The sequence below is a fragment of the Scyliorhinus canicula genome, chromosome 3 (assembly GCF_902713615.1).
Source record: "Scyliorhinus canicula chromosome 3, sScyCan1.1, whole genome shotgun sequence".
Taxonomy (NCBI): domain Eukaryota; kingdom Metazoa; phylum Chordata; class Chondrichthyes; order Carcharhiniformes; family Scyliorhinidae; genus Scyliorhinus; species Scyliorhinus canicula.
This window is the reverse complement of record NC_052148.1, coordinates 255,344,053-255,362,059: the sequence shown is the minus strand read 5'-3', so window position 1 is coordinate 255,362,059 and position 18,007 is coordinate 255,344,053. Positions and strand designations below refer to the sequence as shown.

The window sequence follows — 18,007 nt, the reverse complement described above, 5'->3', positions numbered from 1 at the left end:
CTTCTTCGATCCCAAATGCTATTCTAACCTAATCTAACTGTTGTTTCTTATCAGGAATAGGCCCTGGTACCATGTGGTGTTCTTTGTGTTGCTTATTTCAGGATGTTTGGCATAGTGTTCACCAAGACCACAAAATAGCTTCACATAAACAAAGCTACGATTTTATTTACACTACAAACTTGGATTTGACACGTAGTCCTTAAGAATACACAATTGATCAATAACATCTAACTACACTCATCTACTGCTAATCTCACTACTGGTTTAAACTATGATCTAACCTTACTTGCACTGTCTGCTCTTCTGACCTTCACCAGCTAACTCCTGCATACACTCCTCCTCTAAGGTCTAGCATCACTGCCTTATGTAGTTGTAACTGTAGCTCCCTCTAGTGGCTACTCTCAACACTACATTTACCCTTGCAATGCTGATAGTTATGATAATGTCACAGGTTAACATTGAATGAAAACATAACGCATATAGTCGCATAAATACTGTTGCCACAGGAGCAAAGGTTGGGTTATTCTGTGATGAGTAACTCAGCTCCTGACTCCCTAAAGTCTTTCCACCACAAGACATAAGTCAAGACTGTGAACGAATACTCTTCACTTGTCTGGGTGAATGCAGTTCCAACAACACTGGACTGGAGTGACACCAACCAAAACAAAGCAGCCCGCCTGATTTCCAATTCATCAACCACTTTAAGAATTCACTCCCATCACCACCAGCGGACTCTGGCTACAAGAGACATTGCAGAATCTCACCAAGACAGCACTCCCAAACCTGCAATCTGTGCTGTCTCGAAGGGCAACAGCAGCTGGCTCATGGGAACACAACCACCTCCAAGTTCACTTCTGAATCACACACCATCCTGACCTGAAAATATATTGCCGTTCCTTCACTGTCACTGCCTCAATACCTTGTGCACACCACAAAGATTGCAGTGGTTTGAGGAGGCAGCTCACTGTCATCTTCTCAAGGGCATGATGTGGAGATTCCGGTGTTGGACTACGGTGAGCACAGTAAAAAGTCTGACAACACCAGGTTAAAAATCCAACAGGTTTGTTTCGAATCATTAGCTTTCAGAGCACTGCTACTTCCTCAGGTGAATGAAGAGATGGGTTCTAGCAACATATATAGACAATGTCAAATATGCAAGATGATACTTTGAATGCAAGTCTTTGCAAGTAATTAAATCTACAGGTCCATATGGAGCAACTGGAGAGACGGATAATCACAGGTTAAAGAGGTGTGAATTGTCTCAAGCCAAATCAGTTGGTAGGATTTTGCAAGCCCAGCCCAGATGGTGGGGGGTGAATGTAATGCTACATGAATCCAAGGTCCCGGTTGAGGCCATACTCATGTGTGCGGAACTTGCTATAAGTTTCTGTTCTCCGATTCTGTGTTGTTGCGCGTCCTGAAGGCCGCTTGGAGAGCACTTACCCGAAGATCCGAGGCTGAATGCCCTTGACTGCTGAAGTGTTCCCCGACTGGAAGGGAACAATCCTGCCTGGCGATTGTCGCATGATGTCCGTTCATCCGTTGTCGCAGCGTCTGCATGGTCTCGCCAATGTACCATGTTTCGGGACATCCTTTCTTGCAGCATAGGGGCTGTTTAGCACAGGGCTAATTCGCTGGCTTTGAAAGCAGACTAAGGCAGGCCAGCAGCACAGTTCAATTCCCGTAACAGCCTCCCCGAACAGGCGCCGGAATGTGGCGACTAGGGGCTTTTCACAGTAACTTCATTTGAAGCCTACTTGTGACAATAAGCAATTTTCATTTCATTTCATTTCATGAGGTAGACAATGGTGGCCGAGTCGCATGAGTATGTACCGCGTACCTGGTGGGTGGCGTTCTCACGTATAATGGTAGTACCCATGTCGATGATCCACCACGTCTTGCAGAGATTGCCATGGTAGGCTTGTGTGGTGTCATGGTCGCTGTTCTGAAGGCTGGGTAGTTTGCTGCAAACAATGGTTTGAGGTTGCGCGGTTGTTTGAAGGCAATTAGTGGGGGGGTGTGGGGATGACCTTATCAAGACCTTCTCAAGGGCAATTAGGGATGGGCAATAAATGCTCGTCGTGCCGTCGATGTTCCCTATGGCTGTACCTGACCAGTGATTTTTGTGCATGTTATCTTTAAGGCTTTTTTGGCACAGCTGCGCACAGATCAAAGGCTGAGCAATATGTTCCAGGCTGATGGACAGCCGCACATGCATGCAGCTGAGAGGAAATATTGCTTGCCAGGGACACTCGCATCCTGTGAATGAATAAAAAAAAGAATGGGATTGGTACAAAGTCTTGAAGTTGAGATCACTGTGGCTGTGAATTGGGAATTATTGTATCAATTCAATCTGTATTCTAATAGCCTGCAATGTAGAACTGGATTTCAGAACAAAGTCCGTCATTCGCAACTGTGTTTTTATGGATTCTCATTCTATGAGTCTTAGTTTTTCATAATTCCAGGTGGCTTTTAACTGTAAGCCGCATGGAACAAAATTCAACAAATGCCTAGATTTTAACATCATTTAATGCCTATTGTTAAGTTTAAAGATCGCAAAATGTTATTATTAACTCTCAGAATTGAATTAATGTACGTCAGCCTGCCCCAGTCTACATCTAGAGGGATCAAATTCATTTACCTGATTAACTATTTAATATCCTTCTTAGTTTAAAACTCCTCTCCATATATTTGCAGGGGCTCATTGAATACTTTGAGACCAAGAAGGTTCCGAGCAGGTGGTTCTTTTCGGAGCCATTCCTCACATCATCGCACAGACGCAGACCAAACAAAAATGGATGATTCGTCAGACCATTTGCAAGTATATCAGAAGCGGACAAGTAACCCGGCGGTGGGGTCAAATCTGTGGGGTCAGCTCCCACAGCATCAAACCGAGGAGTCAATGCTGGAGAAGGTGCATGTGTCACAACCCTTCCGGACACCACTACATAAACATGCTCCATCAGAACAAGTCCTTGGTTTGCAAAAGCGACAGCTCCCCAGACTCACGAGGAGTCCTATTGCTCAGAGTTTCAATTGTCTTGGAGTTTTCAGACAGTACAAGTCATGTAACTCTCAGGTATGAACTGAATTCACCACACTGTGCGGCGTCATACTGCTGGAAGTTTATTTATCTTATGATGGATATAAAAGGCTATTGGCTCAGGTGTAATGGAACATTAGTGAGGGAGTGTGGTGGAAGTGTGAGGGGGGTCTGATAGAGGGAAAACTGGGGGATGTAGTGGAGGGTAAATCAAAGGCTGTCATGAAAGGAAAATGCAGGGAGTGGCGAAGGATGGATTAAAGTGCAAGTAATGGGGTTGGGTGTTTTGCTATGTTGTACCCTGTGTAATCCAAATATTTTTATTTTGGAAGCTAAGGGGCGGGATTCTCCGACCCTCCGCCGGGTCAGAGAATCCCGGGGGGAGGTGTGAATCCCGCTCCGACGCTGGCTTCCCTATTCTCTGGCGCCATTTTTCGGGGGCCGCCCCGATAGGCCGAGTGGCCGTCAAGTTTCGGCCAGTCCCACCGCCGTGAATTACTCACCTCAAGCACGGCAGGACCTGGCAGGTAAGTGTGTGGGGGCTGTGCTGTTGGGGGGGGGGGGGGGGGGGGGGGGGCGTGGGGGGATCTGACCACGGAGGTGGCCCCCATGATGACCTGACCCGCGATCGGGGCCTACCGATCTGCAGACGGCTGGTTCTGTGGGGTGCCTTCTTTCCTCCATGCTGGGCCCCTGTAGGGCTCTGCCATATTACCCGGGGGTCTGAGCGGAGAAGGAAACCCCCGTGCATGCGCGGAAATACGCAACCGTTCTGCACATGTGCAGAAACACGCCGGCCATTCCGTGCATGCGCGAACTAGCGGCGACTCCGGTGGCAACCTAGCCCCCTAGAAAGGTGCGAATTCCTCACTTTGGGGGCCGTTGACACCGGAGTTGTTGGCGCCGGTTTTCCCGTCGGCGTAGGGACATAGCCCCATTTTCAGAGAATCCCGCCCAAGGTCTTTTGGAGCATTAAACATAATTAATAGGATGAGCAATAAATGCTGGCCTAGCCAGTGATGCCCACATCTCTTAAGTGAATTTTTAAACATCCATAATCCCACATTCTCATTGAGCAATTTTCCAACCTAAATTTCCTTTATGTGTATGGGAATTGAATACAGCGATAGATTATATTGGGTGCGATCGAAAGGACTCATTGCTCAAATCATTCCAAATGAATAGGCATCCGTTTGGTCACAATGTAGTAAAATTCCCCGTGAAGGCACCAGCTATTATCCCCCGCCACTTTAAAACTATGGGATTAGTGAATTTACTCTACTCTTCATCCTTTCTTCAGACCTAATTCTCATTTTTGCGCACTCAATGGGCGTGATTTGACAGCCAAAAATGAGAGTCGCGTTTTGGGCATGTATAGCGGGGTCTTTCCCGGCACCTGCAGAGCTGAGAATGACCTCATTATCAAATGAGACTTTTTTTCCTGGCCTTGGTCAAAAATGTCCGCCGCGGACGCCCTTACCTCATTTCCTACATTGACGAGCTCGGTGAAGGCGAGATCCAGATTGCGTCGTCAATCTCGCGAGGACTTCTGGGCGTCGCAAACCTCACAAGATTTAACGACCTTGTTGCATCGCCAGGCCAGGTGCAACGAGGCCTTTCGATCGTGCCCAACATAATCTACACTGGTATTCAGTTCCCATACACAAGTACTGTCTTTGATTTAGATTGTTAAATACTCCATATTGTCGTGCCTCTGAATTTACTCTCTCTCCCATTCATCAATTAATTGGCAACAAATCCTATCCTGCTCTGAAATGGACTATCAGCCCATTGGCTTATTCACACTGAGCTGTGGTTTTCATTTGGTCCTGGGTTATATTATCAGCCCTCCTTTTAAACACTTTTCTTTCTGTTTGGGTTTTGATTGCTGCGGCCAAAATTGTCAAAATGACCATCATATTTATTGCTTGTCTCGGCCTGAGTCTGAGGGTGAATAAAACCTCCACAAATACTACTTCCCTGAAATTCACTTCCTTTTCCACTGCTTTGTACCAGGATAATAGCTGTGAAAATCAGAAAACTTTCCAGAATTGATTGCCTGAGGAAAAGGCCCTGCTCCATGACTCGCCATTGGCAGTTTGTCTGCAGTTGTCATTTGCTGCTGCTCTGTGTTTACGCACACAGGTGCTGCTACCTGGGACTACCTGAAGAGAACTAGCAGCAAGGCAACGATATAGTTCTGTCATTTATTGTGCCCTGACTCGCACACAACCTTAACCACAGGAATTGCAGTCATGATTGCTGCTCAACATCCCTGGATTCATTCAGATTGCCACAGCTGCCAGTCTTAGTCATTGATACTTTGTTCACCTGTCCAAGTACCAGTTCCCCAGAGAAAAACATCAGAATCATAGAATAGCATCAGGAGGCCATTTGGCCCATCGGGACTGCACCTAGGTCTACTGTCCCACCCCATACCCGGAACCCCGGAACCCATCTAACCTTTTGAACACTAAGGGGCAATTTATCATGGCCAAACCACCTAACCTGCACCCGGAGGAAACCCACGCAGACAAGGGGAGAACGTGCAGACTCCACACAGACAGTCACCCGAGGCTGGAATTGAACCGGGGTCCCTGGAGCTGTGAGGCAGCAGTGCTAACCACCGTGCCACGCCTCACTTTGCCCATCACTTTGTTCCTTTGCAGTGTTTTATCTGCCTGAGATTGTACAGATATTAAAAAAAGCCCTTTTTGTAAAAAAAGAAGAGGGAATTTTTCAGGTGTCCTGGGCAATATTTCTCCCTCAACCAACATACTTATACACATGGCTACCTGGTTATACATATCATTGATATTCTTGGTCCTTTTGTGCAAATTAGCTGTGACAGTTTCCTATATAACAGTGACTGCCCTTCAAGGGGATTTATTTAATCTGATGTGCTTTGGGCCACCCTGAAGGTTTGAAAGATATTGGGCTGGATTGCCCAGGCCCCCAGCGCGCCGTTCGCTGCCGGCGGGATTCTCTGTTCCCGCTGCCATTCAATGGGATTTCCCCTTGAGAACATCCCACGCCCCCAGGAAACCAGCGGGCGGGGGCGCGTTGCCGACGGGAACAAATAATCCCAACGGCTGGAGAATTCCGGCCATTATATAAATACAAGTTGGTTCCAAATACATCGGTCCATGTTGTCTTTCTATTTTCCTTAATGAAACACATCATTAGAAAATGCTTGGGTAACATGGTGGTTTTAAATCTGTTTTTTGCAACATTGCAGTATTGTTTGCACCATAACGTAGTGACCGTGCACAAACCCTGATTCACTGAGTGTGGCTGAGGGAATCAGTGGTACAGAGTTGTTGTCCTACCTCTCACGCTCATCTTAAATAGTTGCCAGTTGAGAGAGTGGGCCGAATTTCCCAAGTTAGCAGCTGGGGAATAACATGGTGTATTTGAAAGGTTCAAGGCTATTTCATTAGCAAAACTACCATTGCCACCCTTCGAGCTTTTTAATTGGGTCCAGACGAAATAAGCCTTGTGGCCCATGCTAAAAATAAAAATTACGTTTCATCACTCAACACAGAAGAGTAGGCCTGGTTTTGTGTTTTTTTCACCCCCTGTATGTAAAACCCTCTGTTGTTTAATGCGACTCGTTAACGTTATCACTTATTATTTTGTGTGTACTTTCAAAGAAAAGTCCAATCATGCAGTTTGTAGCACAAGATAAGTCTAATAGCATCGACTAAATAAACCGGCTGTACACAAGCCCTATAAATGTTAACTCTGAATTTTATTTTCTTGTCTGTGACAGCCCTGCCCACGTGGGAGCCGAGACTTTCGAGAGGTTCAGTGTTCGGCCTATAATAACAGAGCTTTTACGGGAAAGCATTACGAATGGGAACCTTTTACTGATGGTGAGTACATCTCCAGTTATCCCTTCAAGAACCAAAAATTGTCTTTGAGTGGATAGTACGACTTCAACAGAACTCAAATAACATTTGCATATATTGCATGGAAAATCAACGCAGTTCTTGTTCCAACTCTCTGTTGCCATGATTGTTGAGCAATACCTTTGTGAACATTTCTTCCAGCATTTTTAATAGCAATTCCCTAACTAATTACCTCTCTCGAAACTGGACTGTCATGCTTCAGGCCTTCATTCAGTACGTACCATTGTGTTGGATCCTCAGCCCATCTCCCAGTAGCCGAGATTTTAACACTGATACCTGCCACCTCCTCTGTCCTATCATAGCTTCTCCTTTGGAATGATAGAATTGTCCACTTTAGGGAAAATGTAGTAAACTTTTTGTGACTTTTTAATAGTTTTTCATAGGTTTTTCCCTTAGACCACACATGCACTAAGTTCCATGATTTAGTATTGTAGGATGAAGTGGTTGGATGTGGGGATATGTGTGTAATTCTTCAGACTGTGAATTACCTTCGATAAGCTCCATGTTCCGAAATGCCAAGAGCAGGCCAGGCTAATGGGTGAAATTCTCCATTTGGGAGACTTTATTTAGGGGGTCCCTGGGGTGTCTCTGTATTTTTTATTTAGGGGGCCTCTGTGGGGTGAGGGGGGGGAGCGAGGGTGGACCCAGAATATCAGGGATGGGGACGCAATTGCGCTGTGGGTTGGGTGGCGGGCGGGCGGGGGTGGGGGAGTGGGGGGGTGGTGCTAAATTGTGATGTGTATGGTGGGGGGGGGTGGTGTTGTCCTTGCTATCAGGCTGCCCGCTCAAAATGGCGGCATGAAAGCAGGATTCCCTTGCAATCCTTGCCATGGATAAATTTGCATGGCGAAGGATTGGGAATTTAAGGGGTGTCTCTTCATTTAGGGGGTCCTTGGGGGAGTCCTTCTTTAGGGGTCTCTTTTGGGGGGGTTCAGTTGTGGATGGGAGGGGCTATTCTTGCATTGTGGGGGAGGGCGGGTGGCCCTCGGACGGACTTTGGAGGCAACTCAGTTAAAGAGTTACCCCCTTTGCCTACCGCGAGGCCCACTGTGCCAGGACCGTGCTTGTCAAGACGAGTAATGATTCTCGCCCATGTGATTCCCGGCCCTGAGGACCGGAGAATCACGCAGGCCTGGAGAATATGGTGCGCGGCCCGCTAAGTGGATGCAAGTGAGTATGTGTGGCTCATTTGCATCCTCCCGCTGGCACGGGGTGCAATCACTCGATCCCGATGCCAGCACGCAGGGGGTTGGGGGGGGGGGGGGGTGCTGAACATCGGAAATGGGCGCCTATTGTTTTCTTCACGCCACTGGATTCTCCGCCTCATCGGTAACTCCGCTAAAGGTGGCGCGAGGGGGAGAATTTCACTCAGAGAGTTAAGCAGATCACAGGTAGAGTTGCTGTGGGTGCCACAGAGTACCACCTGGCAGTGCGCCACATAATATTGTTGCTAAAGTTACAGGTACGCTCAACCCTCCCTGCTGGACTGGAGACAGGCACACCTAAAGGAGGAGAATTTATGTTGGATGTTTTCTATCCACACAGTAGTTACTTTGGTTTAAAACAGTTCTGAAGATTGAACAAGAAAACATCAGTTTTATTAATGTGGCGAAGACCCCATGGACCACTTGTGCCATGGTCCATTGGAAACAGGTGCAACAAGTTTACAGTTCACCAGATTTTGGCAAGCTCTCTTCATCACTATCAATTCAATCCAAGAAACATATACTCACAACTTGGCTCTGACCTCCCCAACTGCAGTACTTCAGGATATTGAAAAATCACTTGCTGAAGATATATGTTCTCTGGAAGCCTACTTCAGAAAATAGAGATTACCCTGGCAGTGTCACCTGGGAAACCTGGCAGTGCCCAGGTGCCAGAGGGAGTGCCAGGGTGCCACAGTCCCTGTTCCTGACTTTCTGGGGGCCTGCAATAATCTGGGAGCCCCCCCCCCCCCAAGGTGCTGTTACAACTGAGGTCTCCCAGGCACGGCCTGGTGTCCGAGTATTTAAATGAGTCGTAAGGCTAATTTGCATGTTCAGTTCTGGATCTCGCCCAGCGAGGGCGAGACCCAGATCACGCCGGGCGGAGTGAGTTGGGTGACTCGTGGGAGGTTTCTCACCCGGTGCCGAGCTCAATTTGGGGCTCGTGCGCCATTCACCCATTGCGGCCGGATTCGTGCCGGGTACAAAGGGGTTGCTGAATTGTGCTCCATGTCCAGTTCTGTGGGTGACCACTCCCCCACAACCCAGGTCAGTCTTGACTAATCTTTGACCTGCCGGGAACCTCTCCACAAGACTGGAGCCAAGGTCAAGATGAGAGTGAATCATCTCATTGGGGCCGGTTTAGCTCAGTGGGCTAGACAGCTGGGTTGTAATACAGAACCAGGCCAGCAGCGCGGGTTCAATTCCCGTACCGGCTTCCCTGAACATGCGCCGGAATGTGGCGACTAGGGGCTTTTCACAGTAACTTCATTCTTGTGACAATAAAAGATTATTATTGTTATTATCTGGAAACTGGCGGGTGTCAACTGGGGCAGCAGAGCCAACCCGCTGAACACTGCATCACTCATCCAACGGCAGAACACTGCTGCTCAACCTAACTCAGGAGTCGCTAGATAAACGGGATCGATGTTTGTCTCTGGGAAGAATCTTGAGGTATTTCTAGGATGTTGAGACCAACACAGATCGAGTGTGTTCCTGTGCTAGCAAACATTGAATTTCCTGATGTTCGCAGTGAGTAACATCTTCCTCAAAGAACTGCACCGGCTGACATCCAACAGAGCACTCTCATTGACACAGGGCCTCCAAACTCCCCACACACTTGTCTGGAATCCTCAAACATACTCTGACCCAAGACCTGGAAAAGGGCCCAAGTGATGAAGTCCCAGCTTTCAGCCTTCCATGGACAACTCTCAACCTCTCGCAGAAGGCTGATCTGATGAGGAAAATTTGAGCAGGTTGGGCCTATACACATTGGAGTTTAGAAGAATGAGAGGTGATTCTACTGCAAATAAAAGATTGTGAGGGGATTTGTTAGGATAGATAGAAGATGTTTCCACTTGTGGCAGGGACTAGAGGTCGGGGCATGGTTTAAGAATAAGAGGTTTACCGCTGAAGCCAGAAATGGGGAGAAAGAGACAGACTTTGTTAAGGGCCGTCAATTATCAGCTAATATTCTGAGGCTGTTGAATGTTGTTCTCGCCCTGTCTGGGACAGAGCCAGAGGTGATTGTGTCTTTAGATGCCATGAAGGCATTTGAATGGAGTGGAGATACCTTTGTAAAGTTCTGGAGAGGTTCATTCCAGGGCAAATTGATTCTGAAGGTACAGTTATTGTATACAGCCCGCTCGGCTAGTGCTCGTACCAGCACCTTGCGCCCGGGGTACTTCCAATTGAATAGGGGGACAGGACAGTGGTGTCCAATGCCCCCTCTCCTATTTGTATTAGTAATTGAACCCTTAGCTATTGCCCTGAGGACTTCGGGTATCATAGAATTTACAGTGCAAGGGGAGGCCATTTGTCTGCACCAGCCCTTGGAAAGAGCACGCTACTTAAGCCACGCAGGTCCACCCTGTCCCCATAACCCAGTAACCCCTCCTAACCTTTTGGACACTAAGCCAAAGGGCCATTTAGCATAGCCAGTCCACCTAACCTGCACATCTTTGAACTGTGGGAGGAAACCGGAGCACCCGGAGGAAACCCACGCAGACACGGGGAGAAAGTGCAACTGCACATAGACAGTCACCCGAGGCCGGAATTGAACCGGGGCCCCTGGAGCTGTGAGGCAGCAGTACTAACCACTGTGTCTCCGTGCTGCCCAAGTGGAAGGGGATAAAGAGGGGAGGGAGGGTTGGAACATAGGGTTATCCCTACATGCTGATGATTTGGTGCTTTCTGTTACGGACCTGGTGCCCACTATGGTGAAATAATGAAGCTACAGAGGAACTCTGGTCCGTTTTTGGGATACAAGTTGAATCTGGAAAAGAGCGAGTACTTTCCGATTAATTCCCCGGGGAGGGGAACCAACTTTTCACCTGGCAAGCTCTCGCTTCAGGTATCTGGGTGACCCGCGATTGAGCCCGGCTCCATCACCTGAACTGCTCAAGTCTGGTGAGGAGGGCGGGCAAGACCCCAAGGATCTGCAGGGCAGTTCTTCAAATGGACTGAAAAATCCAGTCCAATGTGCATTTGAAATGCACAGGAGTTTGTTAGCATCAGGTATGACTCAGATGGCAAAATTCCAAAGGGCTGTTGCCAAACTCTGCATTTCTTGGTGGTGTTTATTTTTGAATCTGAAATTTAGAATGCATACAAAATATCACACAAGATTTAACTTCCTAAATGATGAATAAAACTCTCGCATGCAAAAGCTGAGTATTTTAAAGTTCCGCATGATTTGACACTGAAACTATTGCACCGTGAAGGCCCAAGGCCTTTGCAAAGTGAGGTAATCTTAATGGGGCCAAGGTGAGGCAAGATTTATAGCCTCAGATGTGAGAGAGAGGCACAGCCCGAGGAAAACGGGCCAATTACTTTGGGCTCAGGTGAGGAGTAATTTCTTCACCCCAGAGAGGTGTGTGCGCTCCATCGTGGAGTATTAAGCGGGCCAAAATTAAAGTCCGGATTTGGGCGCGTTTGGTGGGGAGTTTCGTGACGGCCTCATTGGCGTGATCGCGGCCAGTATTCAACGACACTTAGTGGCAAAAAATGAGCCCCCACAAGATTCTCTACATTATTGGCTCCCTCGCCGTCTGATTCGCCGGTCTTGGGCCTTAGCTGCTCGCTGCTAACAAGAGGGAGCTGCTTTTAAACGCTCCCTCACCACTCACTCCCAGTCAGCATACAAGCATGGCAGCGCACAGACCAGCTCCTCGCTTTGGCGATGGTGACGCCACGAGGCATCTTGTCGCTGTGGATGAGAGCCGGGGCACCCTGTTCCCCTGAGGGGGCCAGAGGAAGCAGCACGGTCAGCAATGCTGCCTGGGAGGCAGTGGCAATGCAATAACAATGAGGTCTACCCGTCCAATGTCAGAAGACCAGTGACCTCCACCGAGCTGCAAGGCTAAGTTACCAGCTCTCTCCTGGCATTGGTTCTGCCTGCCACCCCTCAAATTCCCAAACCTACCCTCCAATCCACTTGCTGACACCTCGCACCCTTCCCCACATCCTCCACCTTGTTGCTCAGCACCTTGGCACCAACCAGCACAGTCCTTCATGTCCAGTTACAGTCCCCACACATGCCACCTGCTATAAAACCCCCCATACCCATCAAGCATGCGACTCATATTGCCCTCTCTTTGTCCCCGCAAGAGAGATAGCCCATAATAAATGGGAAAGGGCCAAGATGGGGGGAGGGGGCAAGCAGTGGTGTACAACAACACTCCGCCAGAGCGGAAACTTCATTTTCAGCAGCCCGATGCACTGCTTACCAATAGCACGGGTGGCAACGTGGGCCTCATTGTATTAGGTATCTGCCTTGAGCTCAGGCCTTGCACCGGCGTCATCAGCCATGACCTCAGTGGGTACCTATAAGCCAACCTGTTATCCCTGAGTGGTCCTCGAAGATCTCCGAGTGCCACAGGATGCGCGTTCCCAAGATAGCGGGCACACACGTGCATGATTCTGATGCGGTCACACACGATCTGAACATTCAGGGTGTGGAACCCCTTCCTGTTATTATAGGGTACTTCCTGATGCCCCGGTGCTCACAGGGCAATATGCCCACCATCTATGGCCCCCTGGACAGGGGCATCCTGGCAATGGTGGAAAATCCTGCAGCCTGGGCATCTTGGTGGGCCTGGTCCAGGTCGAAGTTGGTATAGTCTTTATGCCTGGGCATACAGAGCATCCGGCACCTCCTGGATGCACCTGTGGGTGGAAGATTGGGATATTCCACACAGGTTCCCGCTCGAGTCCTGGGATGATGCAGTGGCATAGACGTTGAGGGCTGTGGTGACTTTCGCGGCCACTGGGAGTGGGTGTCCTCCTTCTCCATGGGGTGCCATGTCTGCGAGGACTTTGCACAAGTGCCATAATGTCTCTGCTGAGACGGAGTCTTCTGTCAGCTCATGAAATGACCAACAACGCCTGTACACGCTGAATTCTGCGGAAGGCCCTAATTATGTGCTTAATTCCCACCTCCATTATATCGCCCGACTTCACCCCCCGCATCAGCTTATCTGCTGCAGATGTCCTCTTTCATGCTTTCATGGCCTTTAAACTTGACTATTCCAATAGAATCGTGATTGGTTTCCCACATTCTACCCTCTGTAAACTGGAGGGCACACAGAAATCATCTGCTAAGCCTTAACTCGTACCAACTCCAACACCCCTGTGCTCACTGACCTACACTGGCTTCATCTTAAAATTCTCATCCTTGCTTTCAAATCCTTCCGTGGCATTGCATCCCTGCGATCTCCTCCAGCCTATCACCTTCCGATATTTCATAGAATTTACAGTGCAGAAGTAGGCCATTCGGCCCATCGAGTCGGCACCGGCTCTTGGAAAGAACACCCAAGGTCAACACCCCCACCCTATCCCCATAACCCAGTAACCCCACCCAACACTAAGGGCAATTTTGGACACTAAGGGCAATTTAGCATGGCCAATCCACCTAACCTGCACATCTATGGACTGTGGGAGGAAACCGGAGCACCCGGAGGAAACCCACGCACACACGGGGAGGATGTGCAGACTCCGCACAGACAGTGACCCAAGCCGGAATCGAACCTGGGACCCTGGAGCTGTGAAGCAATTGTGCTATCCACAATGCTACCGTGCTGCCCGTATATATCTGTGCTCCTCTAATTCTAGCCACTTGAGCATCCCCAATTTTAATCATTCGACCATTGTGGCTTTCAGTTGACTCGGCCAAAGCTCTATGACACCCTCCCCACTTCTCTACCCCACTTTCCTCATTTAAGATACTTCTTAAAACCTAATTTTTACCTGATATACCCTTGTGAGTCTTGGTGCCATACCTTGTTTTATCGTGTTCCTGTGAAGTGCCTTGCAATGCTTTATTTCAAGGAAGGAACTGCGGGCGGCATGGTAGCACAGTGTTTAGCAGTGTTGCTTCAGAGCTCCAGGGTACCAGGTTCGATTCCCGGCTTCCTCCCACAAGTTCCGAAAGACATACTTGTTCAGTGCATTGGACATCCTGAATTCTCCCTCAGTGTACCCCAACGGGCGCCGGAATGTGGCGACTCGGAGATTTTCACAGTAACCTCATTGCAGTGTTCGAATCTGTGACCCTGGCGCCGTGAAGCAACAGTGCTCACACACTGTGCTACCGTGCGGCAAGTACCCCAGCACGTCCTTATTTTACAATCACCACACAACAGCTCAAATGAACAATTTGTTAAAACATGACAAAAAGTACAAAAAAGTAGATAGTACCAGCAAGATGGAAATGGATTAAAGACGAAATAAAAAGATAATAAAGGAAAAAAAGACATAAAATAGTAGATAAATTACTGAGCATGCGATAACAATTTACTAACATTCTCTTTCGGTCTGTCTCAGATCGATAGTAATCTAGCAAAGGGCTTTTTCCGCTTTTTATGGAACATAATTCATTTTCTTTTCATGGATCTCAATGGTATATCAGATTACTTCCAGAGCAAACAAGATGAAAATCTACTGTTCTATATTTGCGGCCGCTCTTGTCTTTCATTTGTTCTCATTTCTTCTCCCCCCTTTCTCGGTTTAACCCTCTCTGCTGTTTCATATTTTTATATCTGTGCAGATGCGAGTGCACCCCTGTCTCTCTCTCTCTCTCTCTCTCTCTCTCTCTCCCTGTCTCTGTGTCCTTACTGATCAGGAAGCCAGTGGTAGGAAGCACAAAGGATTTATTGAATGTAACATTAAGTCCGCCCACGGCAGTAACTATCTACAATCACAGTCCCGATTGGCACACCCAACATGCCGGTCCCTGCTCAGGCCGGTTTCTATGCTCGATTTTCCGAGCCCCAACTGAGTGGGCCTCCGCCCACTATCTGGGAAGCTTGTATTCCACGAGACCATGGGGAGATCATCAGGGTTTTCCCGTTGACATCATGAGGATTATTGCAATCTCTCTCTCTTTGCGCATGATCTATCTGAATGGGAACAGAGTCCCATAGTGCATGATCAGCCGGGGGTTTTCTGGTGCTCAGAGCGCCAGGACACACCACGCTATTGAACGGCCATTCGGGTAGATCAGCCTCCTCAGCAGGGAACGTGCGCCTAGGCCGCACTTAGTCCATTTTCTGTACTGAGGAGCTCTACTCACTGGAACCTTCAGTGCACGGAGAGATCGGGACGCTATTTTTTTTTTTTTTTTAAATTTAGAGTACCCAATTATTTTTTCCAATTAAGGGGAAATTTAGCGTGGCCAATCCACCCATCCTGCACATCTTTGGGTTGTGGGGGTGAAACCCACACAGACACGGGGAGAATGTGCAAACTCCACACGGACAGTGACCCAGGGCCGGGATTCGAACCCGGGTCCTCAGCACCATAGGCAGCAATGCTAACCACTGTGCCACCGTGCTGCCCCCGGGACGCTATTTTTAAGAGTCGTCCCAATCTCTTCATCCCCCCTCGCAAAGTGACCCCCGAACCCCAACTCACCTAGAAGGGTGCCCTCAGGACTGATCCCCATCACGTGAAAAATGCCAACTTGGCAATGCCAGCCTGGCACCCTGACAGTACCCCTGCCAACTAGCAGTGCTACCTGGGAACCTTGGCAGTGCTGGGCTGTGGGGGAGGTAAGGGTTGGGCCAGGGGTGGGGATAATGTGGTGTGCCTCTGGCGGCGGTGGGGGGGGGGGGGGGGGGGGGGGGGGGAGTTGGTGTATGTGCAGGGTGTCCAAAGCGAGGCTGGATCTGGGTTTTTTTAAAATAGTTACTCTGGATTCAGAAGGGATTTTTTTCAATGAAGTAATAAATCTGGAATTGAAAGCTGATGGCAGAAGTAGTCATCGTTAAACTATCATTGGTTGTCATAAAAACACACCTGGCTCACTAATGTCCTTCAGGGAATAAAATCTACCCATCCTGTCTGATCTGACTCCAAACCCACATCGACGAGGTTGACCCTTAACTGCCCTTTGAGTTGGCCTCGCCAAGCAAGCAACTCAATTGAAGGGCAGTCAGGAATGTACATATGATACTGGCCCTGTCAGTGACACCACTAGATCCTGTGAAAGAAAGGAAAGATGGTAGTATGAGTTGAAGGGTGTAACAAAATCATAAATAAAAGGTTATAACGATTATTAATGGATTGAAGGGCAGGGCGTTCTCCCCCTCAACCTAGCACTGTGTTTTGTGGGGGCAGAGATGGCCCGTCATTGGCTACCAATGGGGTCTTCCGATCTCGCCGCTGTCAATGGGTATTTCCATTGTTCGCACCCTCCACCACCGGGGAACCCATGGCAGGGCGGGGGGTTACTATCGACAGGGCAGGAAGATCCCGTCAATGGGAACAGCCAGAACGATTCGGCCACTGTTTCTGTACTTTAGTTGTTCCAGTCATTGCTTATTTTGTTATTTAGGAGCGGAAAAGCTTCTTGTTTTTAGTCGTTGAAGATCTCACAGCGTCTTTGTTTGAAAGTTCACTGCACATGAGTTCATCACATTACGTGACCTGTGAAAAGGTGGGACTTTGCCCTGCTTTCAGGAAGCTAGCCTCGTTGAGAAAACCATTCAGCACAGGTTGGATGGAGAATTTCAGAAAATGGTTAGCAAATTGTTTAACAAATGCCTTATTGACAGATACATTTATTTGAAAACCGGTTAAAAATACATTAAATAGGACAATGGGGCTGGGCTTTTGTGATCACTGTGAGCTTCGAAAGAAAGTACAAACAGCTGTCACTCTGTTTATTGTCAAGCATTGGCTGTCACAGCTAATTACCCATTAAACTGAATATTCTAACCTGATACTTTACATTCCATGTACTTGAACAAATTTTATAGGAATCAGTGATTTATTTTGTTCTCTCTCTCGGGCTTTTCTAGTGAAAGCTCGTTCCAGTCTGTAGTTTTCTGATATCACCAGGAAAGGGGTGCTAGGTCAGCATGAAAGGTTCCGTAAATCCGATTTACATTTCTCTTTTAAATGTTTCATATTGTTCTCAGGAATCCTTTCAATTCTCCCATAAAGATAACCCCTTCAATTGTACACAACTTACCTTTTTGTCACCATGGTGAATTATTGACTGTCTGGAAGTTAGTGCATTCCCAGTTAAGTCTGGTATGTAGAGGGCACTAACAGGCCGTTCCAAGCATTTCTTTCCAGCACCTTTCCTATTAATGTCATACGCACACATGGTTACAATCATAATTCTCCCCTTCGCCCATGTGCTGATACCGAAATATTGAAAGACACATCCTTGTGAATGTTTGGTACATACTGCTGTAATGTTGGTAAATGGGTGGCACTGTAGCATAGTGGTTAGCATTGTTGCTTCACAATGCCAGGGACCCAGGTTCGATTCCCGGCTTGGATTGCTGTTTGTGCGGAGTCTGCACGTTCTCCCCGTGTCTGGGTGGGTTTCCTCCGGGTGCTCCAGTTTCCTCCCACAAGTCCCGAAAGACGTGCTTGTTAGGTGAATTGGACATTCTGAATTCTCCCTCTGTGTACCCAAACAGGCGCTGGAGTGTGGCGACGAGGGGATTTTCACTAACTTAATGTAAGCCTGCTTGTGACAGTAAAGATTATTATAACTGGATGCAGTGTAAATGGATAGTTGGTCTCAGTCAGGTCGGGCTCCCAGGCCATACTCAATGTATAGAGCTTGTTCTTTGCTACGTTTCTCTCTGGAATTCATACCATTTCATGATGGTAAAACCACCGTTTTGGGAACACCCATTTCATGCACAGAAGCTGTGCTGAAAGATGAGCAGGAAAGAAGATAGGAAAGACTTTCATGGTTCATGCCCACTATGCATCTGAAAGCACTTTGCAGCCGATGAAGTATTTTTTCAAGCGTAGTCACTGTTGTTAACCTGGACTCCTCAAACTCATAGAAAATGTGATTATGATCAGAATGAACTGTTTTTGTAATT

The 18,007-nt window shown here is 48.0% G+C and overlaps 1 protein-coding gene across 4 annotated transcripts in view; it reads left to right on the top strand.

The window, feature by feature from the left end:
- Positions 1-18,007, top strand: part of LOC119963457 (thrombospondin type-1 domain-containing protein 4-like) — a 516,684-nt gene that overhangs the window by 90,066 nt on the left and 408,611 nt on the right. For all 4 annotated transcript variants that reach the window (XR_005460109.1, XM_038792615.1, XM_038792613.1 and 1 more), the window contains 2 exons: positions 2,698-3,079; positions 6,816-6,918. Coding sequence is in view for 3 of the 4 variants with exons in the window: in XM_038792615.1 (XP_038648543.1) it covers positions 2,698-3,079; positions 6,816-6,918 (485 nt within the window). In the remaining variant the exon portion in view is untranslated. The remainder of the gene's footprint in view (positions 1-2,697; positions 3,080-6,815; positions 6,919-18,007) is intronic.